Source organism: Puma concolor, chromosome D1, assembly GCF_028749965.1.
Source record: "Puma concolor isolate L17-30 chromosome D1, mPumCon1.1.hap2, whole genome shotgun sequence".
NCBI classification, from domain to species: domain Eukaryota; kingdom Metazoa; phylum Chordata; class Mammalia; order Carnivora; family Felidae; genus Puma; species Puma concolor.
In genome coordinates, this window is record NC_141676.1 from 41074 (window position 1) to 60723 (window position 19650).

Below are 19650 nucleotides of genomic sequence, written 5' to 3' on the forward strand. Positions count from 1 at the left end.
GGAGCCAGGGGTCAGGATGATGTGCCTGGCGGTGCTATCCATGCTGGGCCTTGGGGCAACCCCAGCAGACGGGGCCTGTGCAGGTGCAGGAAGTATGGCCTGAGAACATGTCTGGCTGGGGACCAGCCAAGGTTTCTAAATGACTTAAGGCCTTCCATAACTTAGATGTTAATCCTAGAGGCATTATTGGGAAGGCCTGGTGGAGAGTGGGGACGGGGTGGTTAGATGCCGGAGCAGAGTGAACATGGCCTGACGCCCTTCCGCGAGGGGTGCTGGTGCTCCGTGGGAAGTGGCACTGGGCTCACCTCCAGGGTGAATCCAGGGGCACGTTCTCCATCCTTGGGTTATTCTAGTGGGAGGAATGCCCACACACCCCTCAAGGTCCCCTTTCTACAGCCACTGTTAACACCTGTATTCCCTTAAGGAGACCAAAGAGTTTATTTCATGCCAGAAATGAATAAAGTTTCTTTAATTAAAAATAACATTACCAAGGAGACCAACATACTAAAGGACCCTATTCTATTACTTGGGACCCAGGACCATGCCTTGGGAGTGACTAAGGCCACTCAGCCAGAGACTGGGTCCTTCTAACAGACCAAGATGCCGAGCCCTTCGGATGGAGACCTGGACACATGGCTGATCCAGTCGGGGCTTTCCGTTGGTCTGTTTGAGTTGAAGCTGTCAAAGCTTTTGCAGTCAGCCTCAGCAGACTGAAGAGTCCCAACAGCAGAAAGGTGCCAGTGTGACGGGTGGCCTGTGATGTGAGCACAACACGACGGGTCGGCACAGAGCTCGTGACCTGGGCAGCCTCATTCTTCCTTAGGCCGCAGGTTCCAGTCCAGCCAAAACTGTTTCTTTAGCGGTGGGCAGTGACTCCATGGAACCATTTCTGGTCCCGGGAGTGGTGGGGGGACCAGCCATCACCCTATCTGTCCCGTCCATTGAGCTGGAACACAAAGAAGGGAAATCAGTCCTGCAGATCTCAGGGCCTGGGTTTGAACTATCATAAAACAAAAGCTTTTCTGCCTCTGCCTGTGCTGCTGTTGAGCCAAAGTAACATGATGCCAGCAGGGCTGGGCAAAACTGGGTGGCTAAATGGAGGGCTTCATTTAAGTAACCATGTGAAATGTTCTGGAGCTCACGTGCTCAAGATTAGGCACTCTTTGGCAAAGCAACCCAAACTGGACTGCAGCCCGTCCCTTGACGTTTACTCTTGGATGGCACCTCTTTTTAAATACATAAACCCCTAAGACCAGGACCCACCTTACATAGATTTCTGTAAGACCAGAAAATGCACAGGTCAAATCCCCGGGGCCACGTGACTTAGTGTTGTTCCTGTATGGCAGTGGGACGCCAGAGCCAGGAAGCGGCCAGGCGGGTCTGACCAGGGCATCTACCCTCCTCTCAGCCTGTGAGGTACACGCTTCAGTGCTACCTGCACTCTCTGCTTCCCTCAAACGACCGAGCAGCATAACTGGCATTTCAATTGAGAGGACGAGTGACGCCAGCCTACATGTTAGCCATTAGAGCCAAACTCTGGAGTGGAAGGCTAGAAAAAACGTGGCCATGATGTCCACTGCGTGTGGAAACAAAGCGTGAAGTCTCCTATCCTTAATAAGCCTTATTCTTCTCTCTTGGGTTCAACTTGGTAAGAAACCAGCTGCTTGGGGCCACTGCCAGTGGAGGTGAGGGGAAGGCCTGACCCACGGCCCTGAGCCCTGAGGCAGTCACAGCTGAAGAGTAAGGCTGTCCCCAGACCTCTGCCCCGTCCCCTTTGGGCACTGTCACATGATTGTCCCTGTGAGACAAACGGACTTCAAATGCTTAATGCTGCCTCCTTTAGAAAACAACCTCTCACATCAAGGCTACACATGCTGATTCTTATGGGAAACTGCATTTTCTGTAAGTTCACTTGTTACAGGTCGGAAACCTGGAAGGTACCAAGGGTCTTTGGCTTTCCACCCTCAGCACATTGTCAGGCCAACGGCTCTCACACTGATGATCTCCCGAAAGCCTCCCCGAGGTGGGCTTCATCCCACACCACACAGGCACAGACTTCAGCTCCTCAAACTTCGGCTCAGAGCCGCACCTTGGCCTGGAGCTGTTTGGTGCCGCTTTATTTTAGGGACAAAAGGCAATGCTGCTCTGTGATGCGAGGACAACCCCAGTCCACCGGGACCAAGTCACGGCTCTGCCAGTGGAGAGCAGCCATCTAGCATCCCTTCTTCATGTCCACACGGAGGTGGCCCTGGGCAGCGGCCGGTACGGGATGAACAGCCAGTATTTGCTAGTTCTGTTTTAGCCAGACATGGTTCCACACCAGGTCGGCCCAGACCCCCAAGCAGTGAGGAAGGCAGCCCTGGAGATGACCCTCTCACAGTCCGTACCTTCTCGGCTTCCTGCCGCATGAGGTCCCGCAACTCTTCTGTCCAGCCTAGAAGCTCCACCAGCCTTTCCACGCTGTGAACCATATCCCCCAGCTGGACCACGTCCCTGCTGCGAGGACGCCAAGCAAAGGGCCCCACCAGGTCCCGGTTGATGAGCAGTCGGGGCACCGAGCTCCGCACGGCCTCAGACAAGCTGGCAAAAGGTTCTACCTGAAAAATTGCCCAAAAGTGAGGAGCACAGTGCCCACCCTCTGAGCCCCTCGGGACACAGACTGACAGTAAGACCTCGGGTACAGGGAAAACTCACCACTTATTTCATTTCTTCCCGTCACACTGTCAGCTTAGTCTCCATGCTTGGGTTCCTCCCTTCCCGAGCCTCCCTCCTGCCCGCGTCCCTCTTTCTGCCTCCCACGTGTCTTGGCCTCTGTGGGTCTCTCTGCCCAGGCACATCTGAGCTCCAGCAACTATGCTCCACCTTACCCTCCTCCCAGCAGCATCTGGTTGGGCCACCCACGCTCCCTGGGAGCAAGGACCTGGCCCCACAGAGGGCTCCTGACATGCCCAGCAGAGAGGGTGCCCCACTTTTCCACAGCCCTCACCATCCAGACCTCCAGAGAGTCCTAACTCGGTGACTTTGGCCTTCTTCATGCTGCTTCCAAGTGAAATTTCCATTAGAAATTAGAAACAGATTATTAAATGGTATTGAGACTGGATCATTATCTGGGACGAAAATGCTCAACTCCTGCCTTCATTGAAAAAATTTCAAATGAGTGAAAGGTTTAAATGTAAACAAAATAGTTCTTAAAGAAAGTTTAGGGTTCATAAGTAAAGGTAGGGAAGGACTTTTCAGGCCTGATAGTGAAGTCAGATCAGACAAAGGAAACTCATGACAGGTCTGACTATGTAATACTGTCACATTATCATCTACATAAAAATACTATGCAGAAAAATAATTTTTTAAACTTTATCATCGTAAACAAACTGCAAAAATATTTGCAACATGTGACAAATAGTTTATATTTCTAATTGCTAAACTAATTTATAAACATTTTATTTAATGAATTTATATTGCTAATTTATAGACCAACTAAGAAAATAATTTAATGAAAAATGGACAAGAGATACAAATATGCAATCCAACGAGAACACGGTCATCAATAAACATGAAAAGACGAACTTCACTCTTAATTACAGACATGGTAAATATCCCCTCCCTTTCTCTCTCTCTCACATACACACTTATTTCTTTCTAGCCAATCAGATGGATGAAAACTTAAAGACAGGTAATGTTTGCTGTCAGTGAGGATGTGGGAAAATGGCCCACATCTGTTGGTGGCAATGTAATTAGTGTATCTTTCTGGAAAGCAACTTCTCAATATTTCTTTGCTACAAAAGTACTCACATGAATGTGCAAATGTGTATACATGTGGTTATTCACTACATCATTCTTAATATAAAATCTACTATTTTTGTTGCCCATCAACAATAAATTTTGTCATACATCTGTCATCCCTATCTTAAAACTCTCAGGGCTCAGGGGCACCTGGGTGGCTCAGTCAGTTGAGCATCCAACTCTTAATTTCGGCTCAGGTCACGATCTCACAGTTCATGGGATCGAGCCTCACGTCAGGATCTGCACTGAGCATGGAACCTGTTTGAGATTCTCTCTCTCTCTCTCTCTCTCTCTCTCTCTCTCTCTCTCTCTCTCCCTCTCTCTCTCTCTCCCCCTCTGCCCCTCTCCCACTTGTGTGCACTCTCTCTCCCTACAGTAAAAAAAAAAAAAAACAAAAAAAAACAAACCTCTTGGATCTGGGTGTGTTCCAGAATTCAGAATATTTCACATTTTAGAAAACGTCACATGATTTATATACTATATATTATGTCACACCTCAGTGACATCCGGAGGGGTGATCCATAACCAAGTGCATTAATATTTCCTCCACACGGCATATGAGATAAAGTCTAAGCCACACTGCGGATTGCTCAGTGCTTACAGACAAGCACTCTGCTTTGGGGCTCCCGACTGGAACCTTGTATCGGCATTTGTCAGGGACACTAGGGGTGCTGACAAGCTAGGTCTCTCTGCACTTCTGGTTAAGATCACCACATCTGTGCAGCGCAGAAGCCTGTGAGAACACAGCAAAACACTCACGGTGCTGGTAGAACAGAAGAGATTCTTTAATTCACTCTGCATCTCTACCTAATGCGTAAATTTTTAAAAACAAGCATGTGGTACTTTTAGAATCAAAGAGAAAGGCTATTTTCATTTCACTTAAAAAATACGGGAGGGCTGGTGGCCCCAATGTCCATCGCCAGTAGCCAGCACAGGGCAGCCAGACTCGGCACCACATGCCGCTGGCACCATGGCCCTGGCCCTCTGCCTGTCCCCTAGGCCCAGCCCTCCAACCAGGCCCAGGGTGGGCATCATGGGTCTGTCCACGCTCTGGGCTCTTCTGGCTGCTCGCTGCGCCACCCCAGGTCATACCTCTGCTCCTTCCTGGACTCCAGATGCAGGAATCCACCTGCCCACCGCCCTCATCCACTCGACAGCCCAAAACAGCCCTCGAATCGGTGTGCCGGAGGCCAAGATCCCCCAACCTGCCCACTAGGCTTCTCCGTCTCAGAAACCAGCTCCATCCTTGTGGTCACTCAGGTCACAAGCCCGGAGCCCTGCGGGGGTCCACACTCTCCCACCCAGCGTTCCTTTAAACACCTGGGCGCCAATGCCCTCTGCAGCGTTACCTGGCCAACCACCGCCGCCACCTGGACACCACCTGCAAGGCCTCTACAGGCTCTCCCACCACCTCACCGTGCGCCATGGCACACTCACAACACAGCACCCACAGGGTCGGGAGGTCAGACCTTTGTCACTGCTGGTCACGGGCAGTTTCCACCGCCAGACACCCTCAGCTGACACCTGCATCTCCCTGGCCTCAGCTCCAAGGTCACCTTCCTGACTCGGCCGTGCAAACCAACCACGTTGATATCACGACCAGTTCACAACCCTTCCCAGCCTTCCTGTCCCATTTGTTACTTCTCCAACTGCCGTCATCTAAAACTGTGTCACTTGCTTACACCATCTTACTGTGTCTGTCCAAAGCACTGGAACAGCGGGCACACCACTCTAGGCCTCCGTGGCTGCCCGGGCCCTGAATACAGGCCTTTCTGGCCCTTGCTGCTTACATCCAATTAGGCAGAGCTCATTGCAGGGTCTCATTCTTGCTCTTGATTCCTTTACAAAGTTCCTGAGCCCCAGATCCAGATGCAGAATAGCTTCTGGAATGTGTCCATGAGTCTCTCCCAGGCACCTCAAACACACATGTGCAGAACTGAGCTCGGCACCCTCCCTCTAAATTCCTCCTTACCAACAAATGCCCTGAGGACCCACAGACAGCCAGACCACTCCCTCCCCTGTCCCTGGTGCAGCCAGTCCCTCTCCCTGCCCTCTCTCAGTCACGTGGTCGGACTGTGCCCACAGCCCTGCCTTCTTGAGGACTAGCCCTCCTGGACATCTTGCTTCAATCCCCATCCCACTCATCAACGATCTCTCTCTGACCCAAGAGGCACAAGCTATGTCCCTGGTCCAATCCTTTCAAGTCTATCACTGCTTCTAGCACAAAATTGGCCTCTGTGATGTGGCCTGGGAAGTCTGTCCCTCTCTATCTGTCCACACCCCTCCCTTCTCCCTTCCCTTCACATGCTGTGCCCCACCCACACTGACAGCACCTCCAAAGCTGAGCATCCTCCCTCCTCCCCATTCTGCCCAGGCTTCCACTCCCTAGGCCGGGAATACCTCTGCTTCCGCACCAGATGAACCCATTCATCTTCTGAAGCTGGGACACCAGGGGGCTCTGAGAGCAGCTGGAGCTGGCCCATCAGCCCCACCTCTTCCACCCTATCTTCCTAGCCTCCTCCCCACACACTCAGCCCACCACTGGGCCTGTGGACAAACCTCCAGGGAGGTCCCGAGGATAAGCAGCACATCTGCCATGGGGAAATCAACCACATGTAGCAAGAACCTCTGGGGCAGTGTCTCCCCAAAGAACACGATGTCGGGCTTCACGATGCCAGTGCAGACTGGACAGCGGGGGATCCTGTCCACCATCACTTCATCCTGTGTAACACAAATAGAAAATGAACCAAGGAAGATATCACAACACACTTTAAGAGATGGCTCTTGGAGTGCCTGGGTGGCTCCGTCGGTCGAGCGTCTGACTTCAGCTCAGGTCATGATCTCACAGTCCGTGAGTTCAAGCCCCACGTCAGGCTCTGTGCTGACAGCTCAGAGCCTGGAGCCTGCTTCTGATTCTGTGTCTGCCTCTGTCTCTGCCCCTCCCCTGCTCATGCTCTGTCTCCAAAATAAATAAATTTTAAATAAATAAATAAATAAATAAATAAATAAATAAATAAATAAAAGATGCCTCTTAGGGTGTCTGGGTGGCTCAGTTGGTTAAGCATCTGACTCCTGTTTTCAGCTCAGGTCATGATCTCACAGTTTGTGAGTTTGAGCCCCGCATTGGGCTCTATGCTGACAGCGTGGAGCCTGCTTGGGTCTGTCTGTCTCTCTCTCTCTCTCTCTCTCTCTCTCTGCCTGCCTCCCTCCCTCTCTCTGCCTCTCCCCCAGTCATGTGTGCTCTCTCAAAATAAATAAATAAATTTAAAACAAATAAATAAAAGATGGCTCTTAATAAAGGGAGAAAGAGGGGGGGAGCAAGCCAAGAAACAGACTCTTGACTACAGAGAACACACTGATGGTTACCAGAGGGGAGGGGTTTGAGAGATGGGCTAAATAGGGGATGGGAATTAAGGAGGACATTCGTGTTGAGCAACAGGCGATGTATTGAAGTGTTTCATCACTATATTGCACACCTGAAACTAATATAACTCTGTGTGTTACCTAACCTGGATTTAAATAAAAACTTAAAAAAAAAAAAAAAAAGGAATCAAGACTGTGGCACTAGTGAAGGACCAGACCAGAAACCCTAGAAGCAGACTCACATAAGCACAGTCAACCAAATTTCTCCTCTTCAACAAACAGCTGAGCATTATGAAAATTAATACAGGGAGATCTTGCTAATGTGGACTCAGGAGGCTGGAAGGAGCCATACCACTCACCATCAATCACACAAAGAAGTGTCAACTGTAGACCCAACAGAAGAACCCTCAACAGGAGAGAACCACCAATGACAGGCCCAACCAGGGAAGAAATGCACCACCTCCCCTACATCTAATCAACCACTCCAGTGACTCAGCGAGCAAGACAACATCAACTCCATGACCTGGTTCTCCAGTCCCTCCAAACTCCCTCCCTCCTCTCCATCAAATAATGTCCCTCTCCTTTGTTGGCTGGACTTGCCTACAGTTTTGTCATAGCTTGCTTGTCCCAAATAGCAATTTTCTACTATTCCTGAATAAACCCATTTCCCTGGTAAAATAACTGAAAGGGCTATTTTTAAGGAAAACATTACTAGGTGTCAGAAGTGGGATGCAGGAAGGACCCACACACACATCCCCAACCCCACCCAGCGACTGAGGCTGGTGAGCAAACAAACAGGTGCCAGCACCCTCAGCGCCAGCTGGGCTCACTGCTTCCTCACCAACCCTGGGGTTTGAATGTGAGTTTTTGCCTGGATTTGTGCTTCACTCTCTGTTTTGAGCTCTCCAGACTTTATTCGGGACCTGCTCTAAGGCTTCATGCTTTCAGAGAGTACTCATGTGGCCTTTGTCTGACTCCTTTCTAGAGCCCGGCTATTCCTACTGGGGCTGTGCTGTTCAGGAATTTTCCTCTTGGCTCTGGAGAAAAGCCTCTGGGAAATGGGATTCCAGTGATCAAAATGCTTTGAGGGTGCCCCTGCCCCCACTCTTCTGGGAGCCCCGCCGGTTCCATGATTAAAAACTGTGCTCCCTCCTCACGTGCATTCTTATATGGACTAACTTAACAAAAAACAATTTACAACTTCAATGGCCATTATGGGGAACTTTCGAGCTCCCCAAAATTCCCTTCCTCAGAACTCAATCGGACAGCCATGGGTTCTAAAATTGTCAAAACTGAATTGGATGCTTATTTTCATTGATACCTTGAGGCTCCCAAACAGTTTTTGGATTCAAAGTCTGCCTTTTTGCAAAGTACTATTTGTAAACTAACCGAGGCAGGCAAACAATTGAAAGATGTCCACATGGCTTCTGAGGCCTTGTCCCCTCCCCATCTTCTTTGTCTCTTGACAGGTGGGGCGGCCTTGCGCTCAGGCCCCGCCTCTGGCACCGTTTCCCTCTCTTCTCTCCTCACTGTCCCCAACACCCCCTCTACCCATCTCCCATTCTAACCCTTTTGCTGAGCTTCCTTTTCCCTCCAAACTTCTCCTCACCCCTCCTCTCCCAAGCCTATTAATACCTACCCCTCTACAGTTAACTCTGCTGGGGGTCCCGAAGAACGCCACATTGCTTACGTTGCCTGGATTAAGGCTGAGTTTTGAGCCATAGTGAAAGAGTTTCCTAAAGTGACTGAGACCCCATAAATTTGCTGAAGAATTTAACATAGTTATTCAAATTTACTAATATGAGTGCTCAGATTTATATCAATGGGTCCACATGCGTGTTGGTGAGGGTCGGGCCAAACACTGGATGAAAGCATCCTAATAGGAACATCCTGGAAGGGATTTAAAGAAACAGATGCCTAAGTTTTGGCAAGATGCTAGAATACTTGCAAGAAATCACCACTGAGTATTGGGGAAGGTCATCAAAAGACGAAACTGCCAGTTGACCTGTGGCCTGGACCCGGCACCTGGGAGCTCCTCACTCCCCCCTCCCCCGTCCTTGGAACGCGGGTTCCACTTGCCTTCCCCGTCCCGGAGACTGCTCAAGGACACAGCCTGGAGGTGGTGATGTGCACAGTAGACGTGACCGAGCCCAGTTAAGGCCTCATTATAAACCTGTCAGATGTGGAGGTGGGTGCAGGGATCTGGTTGTCTTGCTGCTGCCCAGGAGGAGCCTCGCACATAAGTTCTCTTACTTACTAAACTGCCACCTACAAACCTAGAGTGGCCACCTCTTTGGTCTCTCCCTGTCCTCCACAGATAAAGAATATCCTCCTCTGATAAAGGACTGCTATACAAAATACACAAAAAATTCTTAAAACTCAACAATAAGAAAATCAGCAACCTAATTAAAACATGGGCCAAAGAACTAAATACACAGCTCGCCAAAGACGATATACAGGTAGCAAACGAGCATTTGAAAAAATATTCCATGGGGCGCCTACGTGACTCAGTCGACTGAGCATCAGACTCTTGATTTCGGCTCAGGTCACGATCCCAGGGTCGTGGGATCAAGCCCCACATCAAGCTCCACACTGCTGAGCACGGAGTCTGCTTAATATTCGCTCTGCCCCTCTCCTCACTTCATGCTCTCTCTCCAAAACAAAAACAAATTTTTTTTAAAGAAGATATTCCATTACTTACGTCATCATGGAATTGCATAAGACGATACCATCGCACACCTATCTCAACAGCTAAACTCTAGAACTCTGACGACACCAGGTGCTGCTCTCATCATTGCTGGTGGAAATGCAAAATGGTACAGCCACACTGGAAGGCACTAAGCTAACATGCTCTTACAATACAATCCAGCAATCAGATTCCTTGGTATTTACCCACATGAGTTGAAAAACTTATATCCACACAAAAACCTGCACACAGATGTTTATAGCAGCTTTATTAACAAATGCCAAAACCTAGGAACAACCAAAGTGCCCTTCAGGACATAAATGGATAAACTGTGGTCCATCTAGACAAGGGAATATTATTCAGCACTAAAAAGAAATGAGCTATGAAGCCATGAAAAGACAAGGAGGAAATGTAAATGCATCTTAGTAAGTGCAGGAAGTCAGTCTGAAAAGGCTGCTCACTGTATGATTCCAACTCTGACATTCTGGAAAAGGCAAAACCATGGAGACAATAAACGGATCAGTGGTTGCCAGGGATTGTGCTGGGAAGCGTTGACCGAGTAGTGGGTAAAGGGTTTTCCTTTAGGGTGATGAAAATGTTCTGGAATCAGAGGTGGTGTTTGCACGACACTGTGAATATATTAAATGCCAATGAATTACATACTTTAAAATGTTTAATTTTACGGGGGCGCCTGGGTGGCTCAGTTGGTTAAACATCCAACTTCAGCTCAGGTCATGATCTCACAGTTTGTGAGTTCGAGCCCCACATCAGGTTCTGTGCACACAACTCAGAGCCTGAAGCCTGCTTTGGATTCTGTGTCTCCCTCTCCCTCTGCCCCTCCCCTGTTCTTGCTCTCTCTCTCTCTCTCTTAAAAAGAAATAAACTTAAAAAAAAAACAGGTTTAAAAATGTTTAATTTTACGGTTATGTGAATTTCACATCATTGAAAAGTAAAAGACAAGGCCCTATACCTCATCAATATTTCAGACCTTCATCTTTATTTAAAATTTTCCAGCTTGTCCTATTGCACTTTGAGAAACCCATCCTACAGAAATATTGCCAGAAGTACACAAGGGTATAAGCATCAGTGTCACTGATGCATTATTTTTAATAGTAAAAATCACAAACATCAAAAAATGTCCCACAGTAGGTGAATGGCTAAATGTATTACTCTAGTTACTAAAAACAGTAAGCGGAGCTGTGGTTATTGACACGATAAATCCATGAAATTTTGTTCTGTAACAGAGCAGGTTGTAGATTAAGGTTAATAATCCTGTAGCTAAAAAAAAAAAAAAAAAAAAAAAATTGTCACTGTGTGTTGTAGGTACATAGATATGATCATGTATGTTTACATATACCTTTTTTTAATTTTTTTAAAGCTTATTTATTTATTTTGTGAGAGAGAAAGAGGGAGAGAGAGGAGTGGGGGAGGGGCAGAGAGAAAGGGAGAGAGAGAATCCCAAGGAGGCTCCACACGGAGCCTGACAAGGGGCTTGAACTCATGAACCATGAGATCATGGCCTAAGCCCAAATCAAGAGTCAGTCTCTTAATCGACTGAGCCACCCAGGTGCCACGCCCCTCCCCTTTTTTTTAAAGGCTTGTAACATTACATACCAAACTGTTAAAGTGGGCTATAGGAATCGGCTGAAGGGAAATACATTTTCCCCATTTCCCTACATATGCCTTATCTCCCCACATATCTCTTAATTTTTGACAGGCATATATTACTTTTCCAATTTAAAAATAAAGAAAAACATTTCACACCATTACTGTTCTGTTGTTCTTCTAATACAATGCTTATAAAACGTCACTTCTCCAGATCACTCCCACCGCAGAGTGCAGAAGGGAGAGAACTGCCAGCATGACAACTCACCCAAACGTCCTTCCCTGGGAAGGGCCTTCGGCAGACAGTGCACGTGGCAGAGGCAAAGGATCCGTGAGCTTCAACCAGCTTGGAGGCAGGGATGCCAGCCACTGAAATTCAAGCCAAAGCAAAGTGCTGCTGGCTCTGGGGTGGGTGCACAGGCCCCCAAGCATGGCTCCGAGCCTGGCAGGTCCCCAGAGGCAGTCACAGCCCTCGTGCGAGCCTGGTGTCCCTGCCTCCACCATCTCCAGATGACGCCCCACTGACCAGAATGAGCACCGATGGAGCCAAACCAAGGTTAAAATGAGGCCTGTCAACAAGTTTGATGTAAGTTCAGATAAAATTATATTTAATAACTAGGAAAACATTTTCTATTCTACAGATACCCAGTAAAAGTGAAAAAACAGTACAAAGACAGTTTCCAAAAAACTATAGAAAAACAGAGGTAACTTATTATGACAGTTGTCTGTTCCCACTGTCAGCTTCTGGGCTGTGGGTGGACAGACAGTCCCAGCTGCAAGTGGCTTCCGCTATCCCCGCCATGGTCATAAATCTCCATACGCTACAGCCCACAAGCCAGAGCTCGCGCCTTCGCACGGGCCTGCCTGCTGCAACTCCAGAAGAAGAGGTCGCCCCCACAGGGGTTCCACTGCTGCCTATGGGGCTGCAAGCTGCAGAATCCTTCTGGCAAGGAATTATTTTCCTGGAGTTGAGGAGACTACTTTCTTCAAATCACCAGATGTCTGCAGCCTGGCTGAGCGGATGCTGGCTCACTAAGAGTCAGCACTCGTTGGAATCTGCCCATAAGAGAAAGGCTCAGCCATGCTTCTCTAAGATGCGGTCAGCAGCCAGTACGATCTGTGAATCACTGGTTGTGGCCGCCCTCGGGACAGTCAGGAAATCATTACACACAGAGTTTGGTAATTCTAAGGCATTAATAGTGATTTCTTCGATATCGTAGTTATGATATCGTAGTTATGATTTTTAAATCTTTATTTTCTAGAGCTACCCGCTGAAGTACTTACAGATTGTTTACAGATTAAGTTTATGATGCGAGGGATCTGCTCAAAATAACGGGGTGAGAGAAAAGGTGGGGGAAAGAAGACACAGATGAAGTGAGGACTGGCTGTGAGGAGGACGTGAGGGCTCGTTACGTTCTCTCTACTTTTCTGTGCTCAAAACATTTCACAATAAATTTCTTGAAAACTAAATCATCACCGGAGCTCCTGGGTGGCTCAGTCGGTTGAGCGTCCGACTTCAGCTCAGGTCACGATCTCGGGGCTCGTGAGTTCGAGCCCCGCGTCGGGCTCTGTGCTGCCAGCTCGGAGCCTGGAGCCCACTTCGGATTCTGTGTCTCCCTCTCTCTCTGCCCCTCCCCCACTCACGCTCTGTCTCTGTCTCAAAAATAAATAAACATTAACAAAAATTTTTTAATTAAAAAAAAAAAAGAAATCGTCATATCAGATTAGCAAACTAAAGCTCTCAAGTGTCACCTTTAGCTCCATCCAAAACTCATAGCCCAACAAGTATGCCAAGACATCAGGTCCACCAACGAGGTCCCGACAGTGGCCCTTAAACACACAGTGGACATTTCTGTCAGGGATGAAGGCAAAACAAGCCGGCTTGAAATGAGTCACAGGGGAGGGGAGAAGCGGTCCCTGCAGAAGAAGAGGCGTGGACAGGTGGAGAGCTCACCTCTCTCGAGCCCATCGATGTTCTGTGTGTAGAGCCGCAGAAGCAGCCCCTTGTCGTGGAGCAGGCGGAGGAAATAGTGTATGACATTGGGCCTGTAGCTCCCGGGGTGCAGCTCCTTGGCCAGAGCGAAAAAGGGCTTGGGGTTGTGATGGAAGAAAGTGAGCTCGAAAATGGCCTCAGGGTATGGGAGGTCGTACCGCTGCAGGTTGCTGTACAGGCCGCTCCTTGGAGACCTGCAAGGAGGGGCAAGACGCCCTGAGCCCCGTGAGGCGGGCCGTGCAGCGGACCAGGGTGGCGAGGGAGGATCTAGCTAGGCACTGCAGGGCACCTGAAGTCCGGAATGCCGCTGGGCGTGCTGACGCCGGCCCCCACCATGACCACTGCCTTCTGGCAGGCTCCGGCTCGAATCAGCTCAGCTACGTCCTGGAGAAAGAGCTTCTGCTTGCCGTTGCCTCCGCTTCCGAAGACGCTTGAGGCACTAGCAGAAGAAGATATAGGTCTTCTTCCGCCTGTAATGCTGACAGAAAAGGAGAGTGGCCAGGTGACTGTGACAGTCAAGCTCATGCTAGCCCTGCCATGACCCCCACCATGGAGAATGACCATACACTTCCCTCCTGTCCCCCCAGATGATCACTTCCTCATCATCGATGACTACTGGGCTGAAAGAGAAAGAAGTCTCAACTTAAAAATCAAAACTTCTTTGGGAGCAAAAAAAATCAGGTCAGACCTGTGCAAACAAGGAACGCGTCACGTCTTAACTCCTGTTACCCAATGCCAGTGCGAAAAGAAGACGGTTGCTCACCAGAGGTGTGGGGGCTCTGTGGGGGGCTCTGGACATGCTCTCTGCAGAGCCAGACACTGTAGCACACCCGAGATGTGACAAACAGGCAGTGACCTTTAAAGAAAGCTAAATGTCCCAGGCTTTACACCGAATCTCATCAGGAGGAAAAGTGGTTCTAGAGACCATTCCAGAAAGAAACATGCCCTGGCAGCTAGGGATTCACACTGCCACAGAGACTTGATCTTCAACGTCTGCAGCTGTTCAGGAAGCTGCTCATATTATGCAGCTGCCAAAGGAACCCCACAACCAAGGTAAGGGGGTGGGCACACTCGGCCCAGGCTCTCTCTGCAAAGCACCGGAAGACTTCTCAAGTCACCCGCAGAAGCCAGGAGCCAAAACACTCACAGGGCTAAGTATCAGGAATAGGAGATGGTCTGCCATAGGAAAAAAGAGCCAGACACAATAAACAAATCACAGGCTCCAGCGAGGCCTCAGGACTTGGGACGCTCAGAAAGCAACAGGAAGGGAAAACAAAGCAATACAACTAACACAAAGCCGATAGCACGGTCTGAACACATCCCACTGAGGCGAGGCTGCAGCTGTGGGAAATATGGGGCACCAGAGCCGCACCTCACATGGGCCTGGTAAGGCCTCCCGGGTTTACTGATCTGCCGCTCAGGCCCCTGCTTGGCGTCTAACCGAGCTGCATGACTCCTATATCTCCTGGCAACTCACCCAGAGTTCAGGGCTGCCAGCCCCACTGCACAGGACGCCTTTCTCACACCCCAAAGGCTGGCGGCCACCGCGTCTGTTCTTCCAGGGGAAGGCCCTTGATGACCCTTCCCCGGGACATCTCTGACTTCCGGATAGAGACTCCTCCACCCTGATGGGAAAAGAGATTCAACAGATGGAACCGACAACCCTCCCCAAATGAGTGATGAGTCTAAAGTGAATACAGACATAAAAACAGGAAACCGAGAGTGTTTCTTTTACTCTTTTGTGATACAGGCAAGAAATAAGCACCCTAAAAGCACATCTCAGATACACATCAGGACAATTCAGAGTGTATCTTCTAGGAGTGTGGCCCTAACTTACTCTCCTGCATGTTGTCTTTGTGTTCTTTTGCCCCTTACGAAACCAATTCAGGTCTCCCCTGAAGCTCTGTTCCCCACCCTAGCACAGCATACCCACCCCAGTGACACTTTCAGCCCCCACTATGCCCTCTTACATACCACCCCCCCCCCGTTTCAGCCAAACAACCGACTCCCTAGCTCTTGTATATGCCCTAAAATCAGCTCCTGCCTGAATGACCTTTCTCCACCTCAGCATGTCCAAATCTCCCACAGCAAGGCCAGGACCAAATGTCAGGCTCCTTCATGAAGCCACTGCTGAACCCCAGTGAGCAATCACTTTGCCCTCGTCGGGCTCCTGCTCCTTTTAGGGAGACTGACACCCCTTCCTCTCCTGCAGTGACCCTGTGCTGCCTTGCACACTCCACTCTGGGGTCAGGGGTTTGCTTGCTGCTCACGGTCCACTTGCCTCTGTGTCGTTGCCTCTCCCAGCATACAAAGCATCATCTTGGTTTTCAAAAGAACAGATTTCTAAAAGGTAAGTAAAGGGAACGAGGAACATGACAAAGGAAAGCGTGCAGAGCTGAGGGCACCCAAAGGAGAATCAGAGCCCTGGCTCTGATGTCCCATCATCACTCAAACACCCTGAGCCTCAGAGGCTCAAGTCAAGAGCAGGAAATGATTCTTTACAATCTTGCTTATTAAGAAGATCTATAGCAGATCTTTCCCAGCAGAAAGTACAGAAAATACAGTAGAGAACACAGTGCTTCCCCTCCTCCCCACACTCCTGCAGAGATGCCCACAGACCCTAAAGGACGGTCTGCTGCATCGGAGACTTGCATGAAAGCACCTGTCAAGCAGTTCTTCTGAGTGCAAGTTGAGGAGGTTTCCAAAGGAAATTTTCTAAAGAAAACTGGCCAGATGGTCAGGAAGAAAAGAAAATCATCTGGCTCAAGCTCTACCTAGTAAACGCCCCACTTTACACAGCATCTAAAACAACTCTTCCCCTATAGTCTTCCTTCAAAAAATTTACTACATTCCTCCCAAATGCAACTTATTATAAGAAATACAAAAGGAATTTAAAAAGTTGTAATATGGGGCGCCTGGGTGGCTCAGTCAGTTGGGCATCTGACTTTGGCTCAGGTCATGATCTCGCTGGGTTTGTAGCTTCGAGACCCACGTCGGGCTCTGTGCTAACAGCTCAGAGCCTGGAGCCTCCTTCAGGTTCTGTGTCTCCTCCTCTCTCTGCCCCTCCCATGCTCGTGCTCTGTCTCTCTCTGTCTCTCAATAATAAATAAACGTTAAAAAATTTTTTTTAAAGTTGTAACATTGTGATTTAGAATAAATATGTTTTTGGTCTTCATCCCCAAACCCTTGGAGTCTCTAAGAGAAAAGGGAACATCTTTTGTTACAACAGTTGGTCTCCCATCCTCAGTTCCTGAAGTCCCTTCGGAGCCATGAGGGTGAAGTGGGTGTCCTGTTCCGCATAAACAGCCCCTTTACACCACAACTGGGTTTGTGTCCATGAGGAGACTTTTGGAAGAGCCCTAAGGATGGGGGCTGGGTGCCAGGAGGAGCCAACTATGATTAGAGGGTTTGGAGCCTCCATAAAAACGCAAAAGGAGGGGGTCCTGAGGGCTCCCAGGTTGGTGACTCACGTGCAGAAGGGTCCAGGGACCCTTGCACACCTCACCCTATGTATCTCTACATCTGGCCGTTCATTCATATCCTTTAATATTCTTTGTAATAGACCTGCAATCTAGTAAGTCAACTTGTCTTCCAAGTTCTGTGAGCTGCTCTAGCAAATTGACAGAACCAGAGGAGGGGGTCATGGAAACCAATTAATAGCTGGTGAGTCAGAAGCACAGGAGACAACCTGGATTGGAGTCTGAACTGGGGGCGGGCTTGTGGGACTGAGTCCTTCACCTGTGGTGCTTTCTTCAGGCAGGTAGAGTCAGCACTGGGTTACTTTGGTGGGACACCTGGCCAGTACAATAAAGGTTTCTTGGATAAATGAAAAACCCCTGGGTATCTATTAAACTCCTCACCAACATTTAGTAGCTGCGTAAGGTTGCATCAAGTAGATGTACCATTACTTAAGTATTAATTCATTATTGGGCATTTAAGTTAGTTTCTTAACAACTGTGGGCCTTTAAGACATTCCCATATGTATATTCAATTTCTAGGCAATGATGTAAAGGAAACCTGACTGACACGCGGTGGAGACCAACAGGAGGAGCTCTCACACGCACCCCTCACTCCCCCCCCCCCCACCCCCTCACTCCCCCCCCTCACTCCCCGCAGTCCTTTGCATTCCCAATGGGGAAAAAAACCTGGGCTTCACAGCCCAGAGTAAGGAAGGAGGGTTTTCTCCCCTCCCTCTCCCCCAACAACCCAGCCAATGAGGGACCATCACAGCCCAGCCAATGAGAGGCCAGCCCAGCCTCTGAGCCAATGAGAAGCACTACACTCCAGCTCCCAGTTTATTTCGGAGGACTTTTTGCTTGTAACAGACTTCCCAAGCCCCATCCCCCTTCCTCTGTAAAACACCATTTCTCTCCTCTGTGCCTAGGACTTGCCTATGGTTTTGCCATAGCCTTCTAGTCTTCATTTGGAGTTCTCTGCTATTCCTGAATAAATCCATTTTGCTGGCAATAACTAACATTTTATTTTTAAGGTTAACAGCAAAGATCCCAAAATGTACAATTACTGCATGGGGAACAATAAAAATGTATATATCTTTAGACCCAGGATTTCCACTACTAGGAGTTTATCCAAAAAGTGAGTACAAACAATGAACCTCGGCATTATTCCTAATAACTAAATATTACAAACTACTTAAATAAGAAAATTATTAAATACATTATGAAGCATCAATAGAATGGAATTCTACAGATCCCACGCCCAACCTAGGGCAGGGCGGTGCATCCTCAGTTTCCCCAGCAGGGACAGGCAGTGGGAGGAATCTGAATGGTCACCAAGAAGAGGAGGCTAGATCTTGACCTCCCTCTGTGGGGACAAGAGCAACAGTTCCCTCCTCCTTGACCCTAAGCCCTTTCTTGTAAGGCGCGACAGGGCCTGGGGAGCTCTTCGTTGGGGCAGATCTGGTGGTTCCAATAAAAAGTCATACAAAAAAACAGAAACAAAAACAAATTAAAAAAAGGAATTCTACAGATCAGTATAAAAGACTGAGAAAGCGTTTATGTGTGAGATGAAAGTAACTCCCAAGACATATTGCTAAATATAAAAGGCAAGGTACAAAGTGTCAACTATGAACATACAAGTGTTGCTTATACACATCAAAACTACCCAGGAGAAGGGGCGCCTGAGTGGTTCAGTTGGTTAAGCATCTGACTTTGGCTCAGGTCATGGTCTTGCCATTGGTGAGTTCGAGCCCGGCATCAGGCTCTGTGCTGACAGCTCCGAGCCTGGCGCCTGCTTCGGATTCTGTGTCTCTATCTCTGCCCCTCCCCTAATCGCACGCGCTCGCGCTCTCTCGCTCTCTCTCTCTCTCTCTCTCTCGCTCTCTCTCAAAAATAAATAAACATTAAAAAAGAATTTTTTAAATCCCGTGAGAAGAAACAAGAAACATGCCACGGCGGCCTCTGGAATATCCACTGAGCTGCGTGAACAGGAACTTGACATTTCAGGTTCTGCAGTGCCCCGCCACGCACGCAGGGAAAGCACGACGCCCGCGCTCGCCGGGAACTGAACCGCAGCCACTCGCCTGCGCGGAGGTGCTCGTCCCCACCCTGGGCCCTGCCCGCCGCGCCCCACCCCAGAGGCTGCCGGCCCGCGCCCACCGACCGAGGCCCACTCACCTGCCGGGCCCCAGAGCCTGAGGGCGCAAAGAGCAGGCCGAACCCACCGTGCCATGTCGCAGCTGCTCCGCCGCCCGCTCGCGACCTTGTCCCCGAGGGCCACGTGTCCGCCTCCGCCGCGCGCCCCTCCCCGCGAGCCCAGGTTGGGATGGACGCCAGGTGGGGGCGGCTTCCTAGCCTGCTGAGCTCCCGCCTCTGGCCCTGGACACCAAACCAGGAGACTGCATTTCTCTAACCTGCTGTCCCGCCGTTTTCAATCAGGAGGGTGATGGTAACACTTGGCGAGCGCTTACTACCGCCAGGAGTTACATTTACACTTAGTCCAGGAAGTTACTGTTATTATGGTCCCCGTTTGAGACGGGAAACTGCTGGTCACAAAGGCCGAGGCCACAAAGCCTGTCGATGGCCCTCCATCACAGGGCCACCAGGCCCTCGTACTCAAGGGCACAGCCAGCTGCGCGGGAAATCCGGTACAAACCCTGCAGAGAATTTCTTCCAAAGCAAGGGCGCGGTTACCCTGACAACCAGCGGGCGCCGCAGGCCGCGGGAACGCTCCCGGCCTGCCTCGCGCGACGCGGCGCCGGAAGTGA

General features: G+C 49.5%; 1 protein-coding gene across 2 annotated transcripts; it reads right to left on the minus strand.

Annotated features, from left to right (window-relative positions):
* Positions 1-414: 414 nt before the first annotated feature.
* Positions 415-19619, minus strand: SIRT3 (sirtuin 3). 2 transcript variants are annotated; one of them, XM_025915612.2, is made up of 8 exons: positions 19061-19617; positions 14905-15052; positions 13717-13905; positions 13389-13621; positions 11703-11803; positions 6340-6501; positions 2388-2597; positions 415-946 (listed from the first exon to the last, which is right to left on the minus strand). In XM_025915612.2, the coding sequence occupies exons 1-8, from the start codon at positions 19113-19115 to the stop codon at positions 926-928; spliced, it is 1119 nt and encodes a 372-aa protein (XP_025771397.1). In that variant the 5' UTR covers positions 19116-19617; the 3' UTR covers positions 415-925. The 2 variants fall into 2 exon arrangements, with proteins under 2 accessions (XP_025771397.1, XP_086532577.1); XM_086676451.1 differs by lacking the exon at positions 13717-13905 and having other exon boundaries at positions 19061-19619.
* Positions 19620-19650: the final 31 nt, after the last annotated feature.

What these genes read in the sequence shown, in the direction of transcription:
- SIRT3 (XM_025915612.2), bottom strand. Translation starts at nt 19,115, where the DNA reads ATGGCACGGTGGGTTCGGCCTGCTCTTTGCGCCCTCAGGCTCTGGGGC. An exon ending in AGCGGCATTCCGGACTTCAG is followed by an intron (nt 13,622 to 13,716) that starts GTGCCCTGCAGT and finishes CCCTCCTTGCAG; the next exon opens with GTCTCCAAGGAGCGGCCTGT. An exon ending in CATCGATGGGCTCGAGAGAG is followed by an intron (nt 11,804 to 13,388) that starts GTGAGCTCTCCA and finishes CTTGAATTTCAG; the next exon opens with TGGCTGGCATCCCTGCCTCC.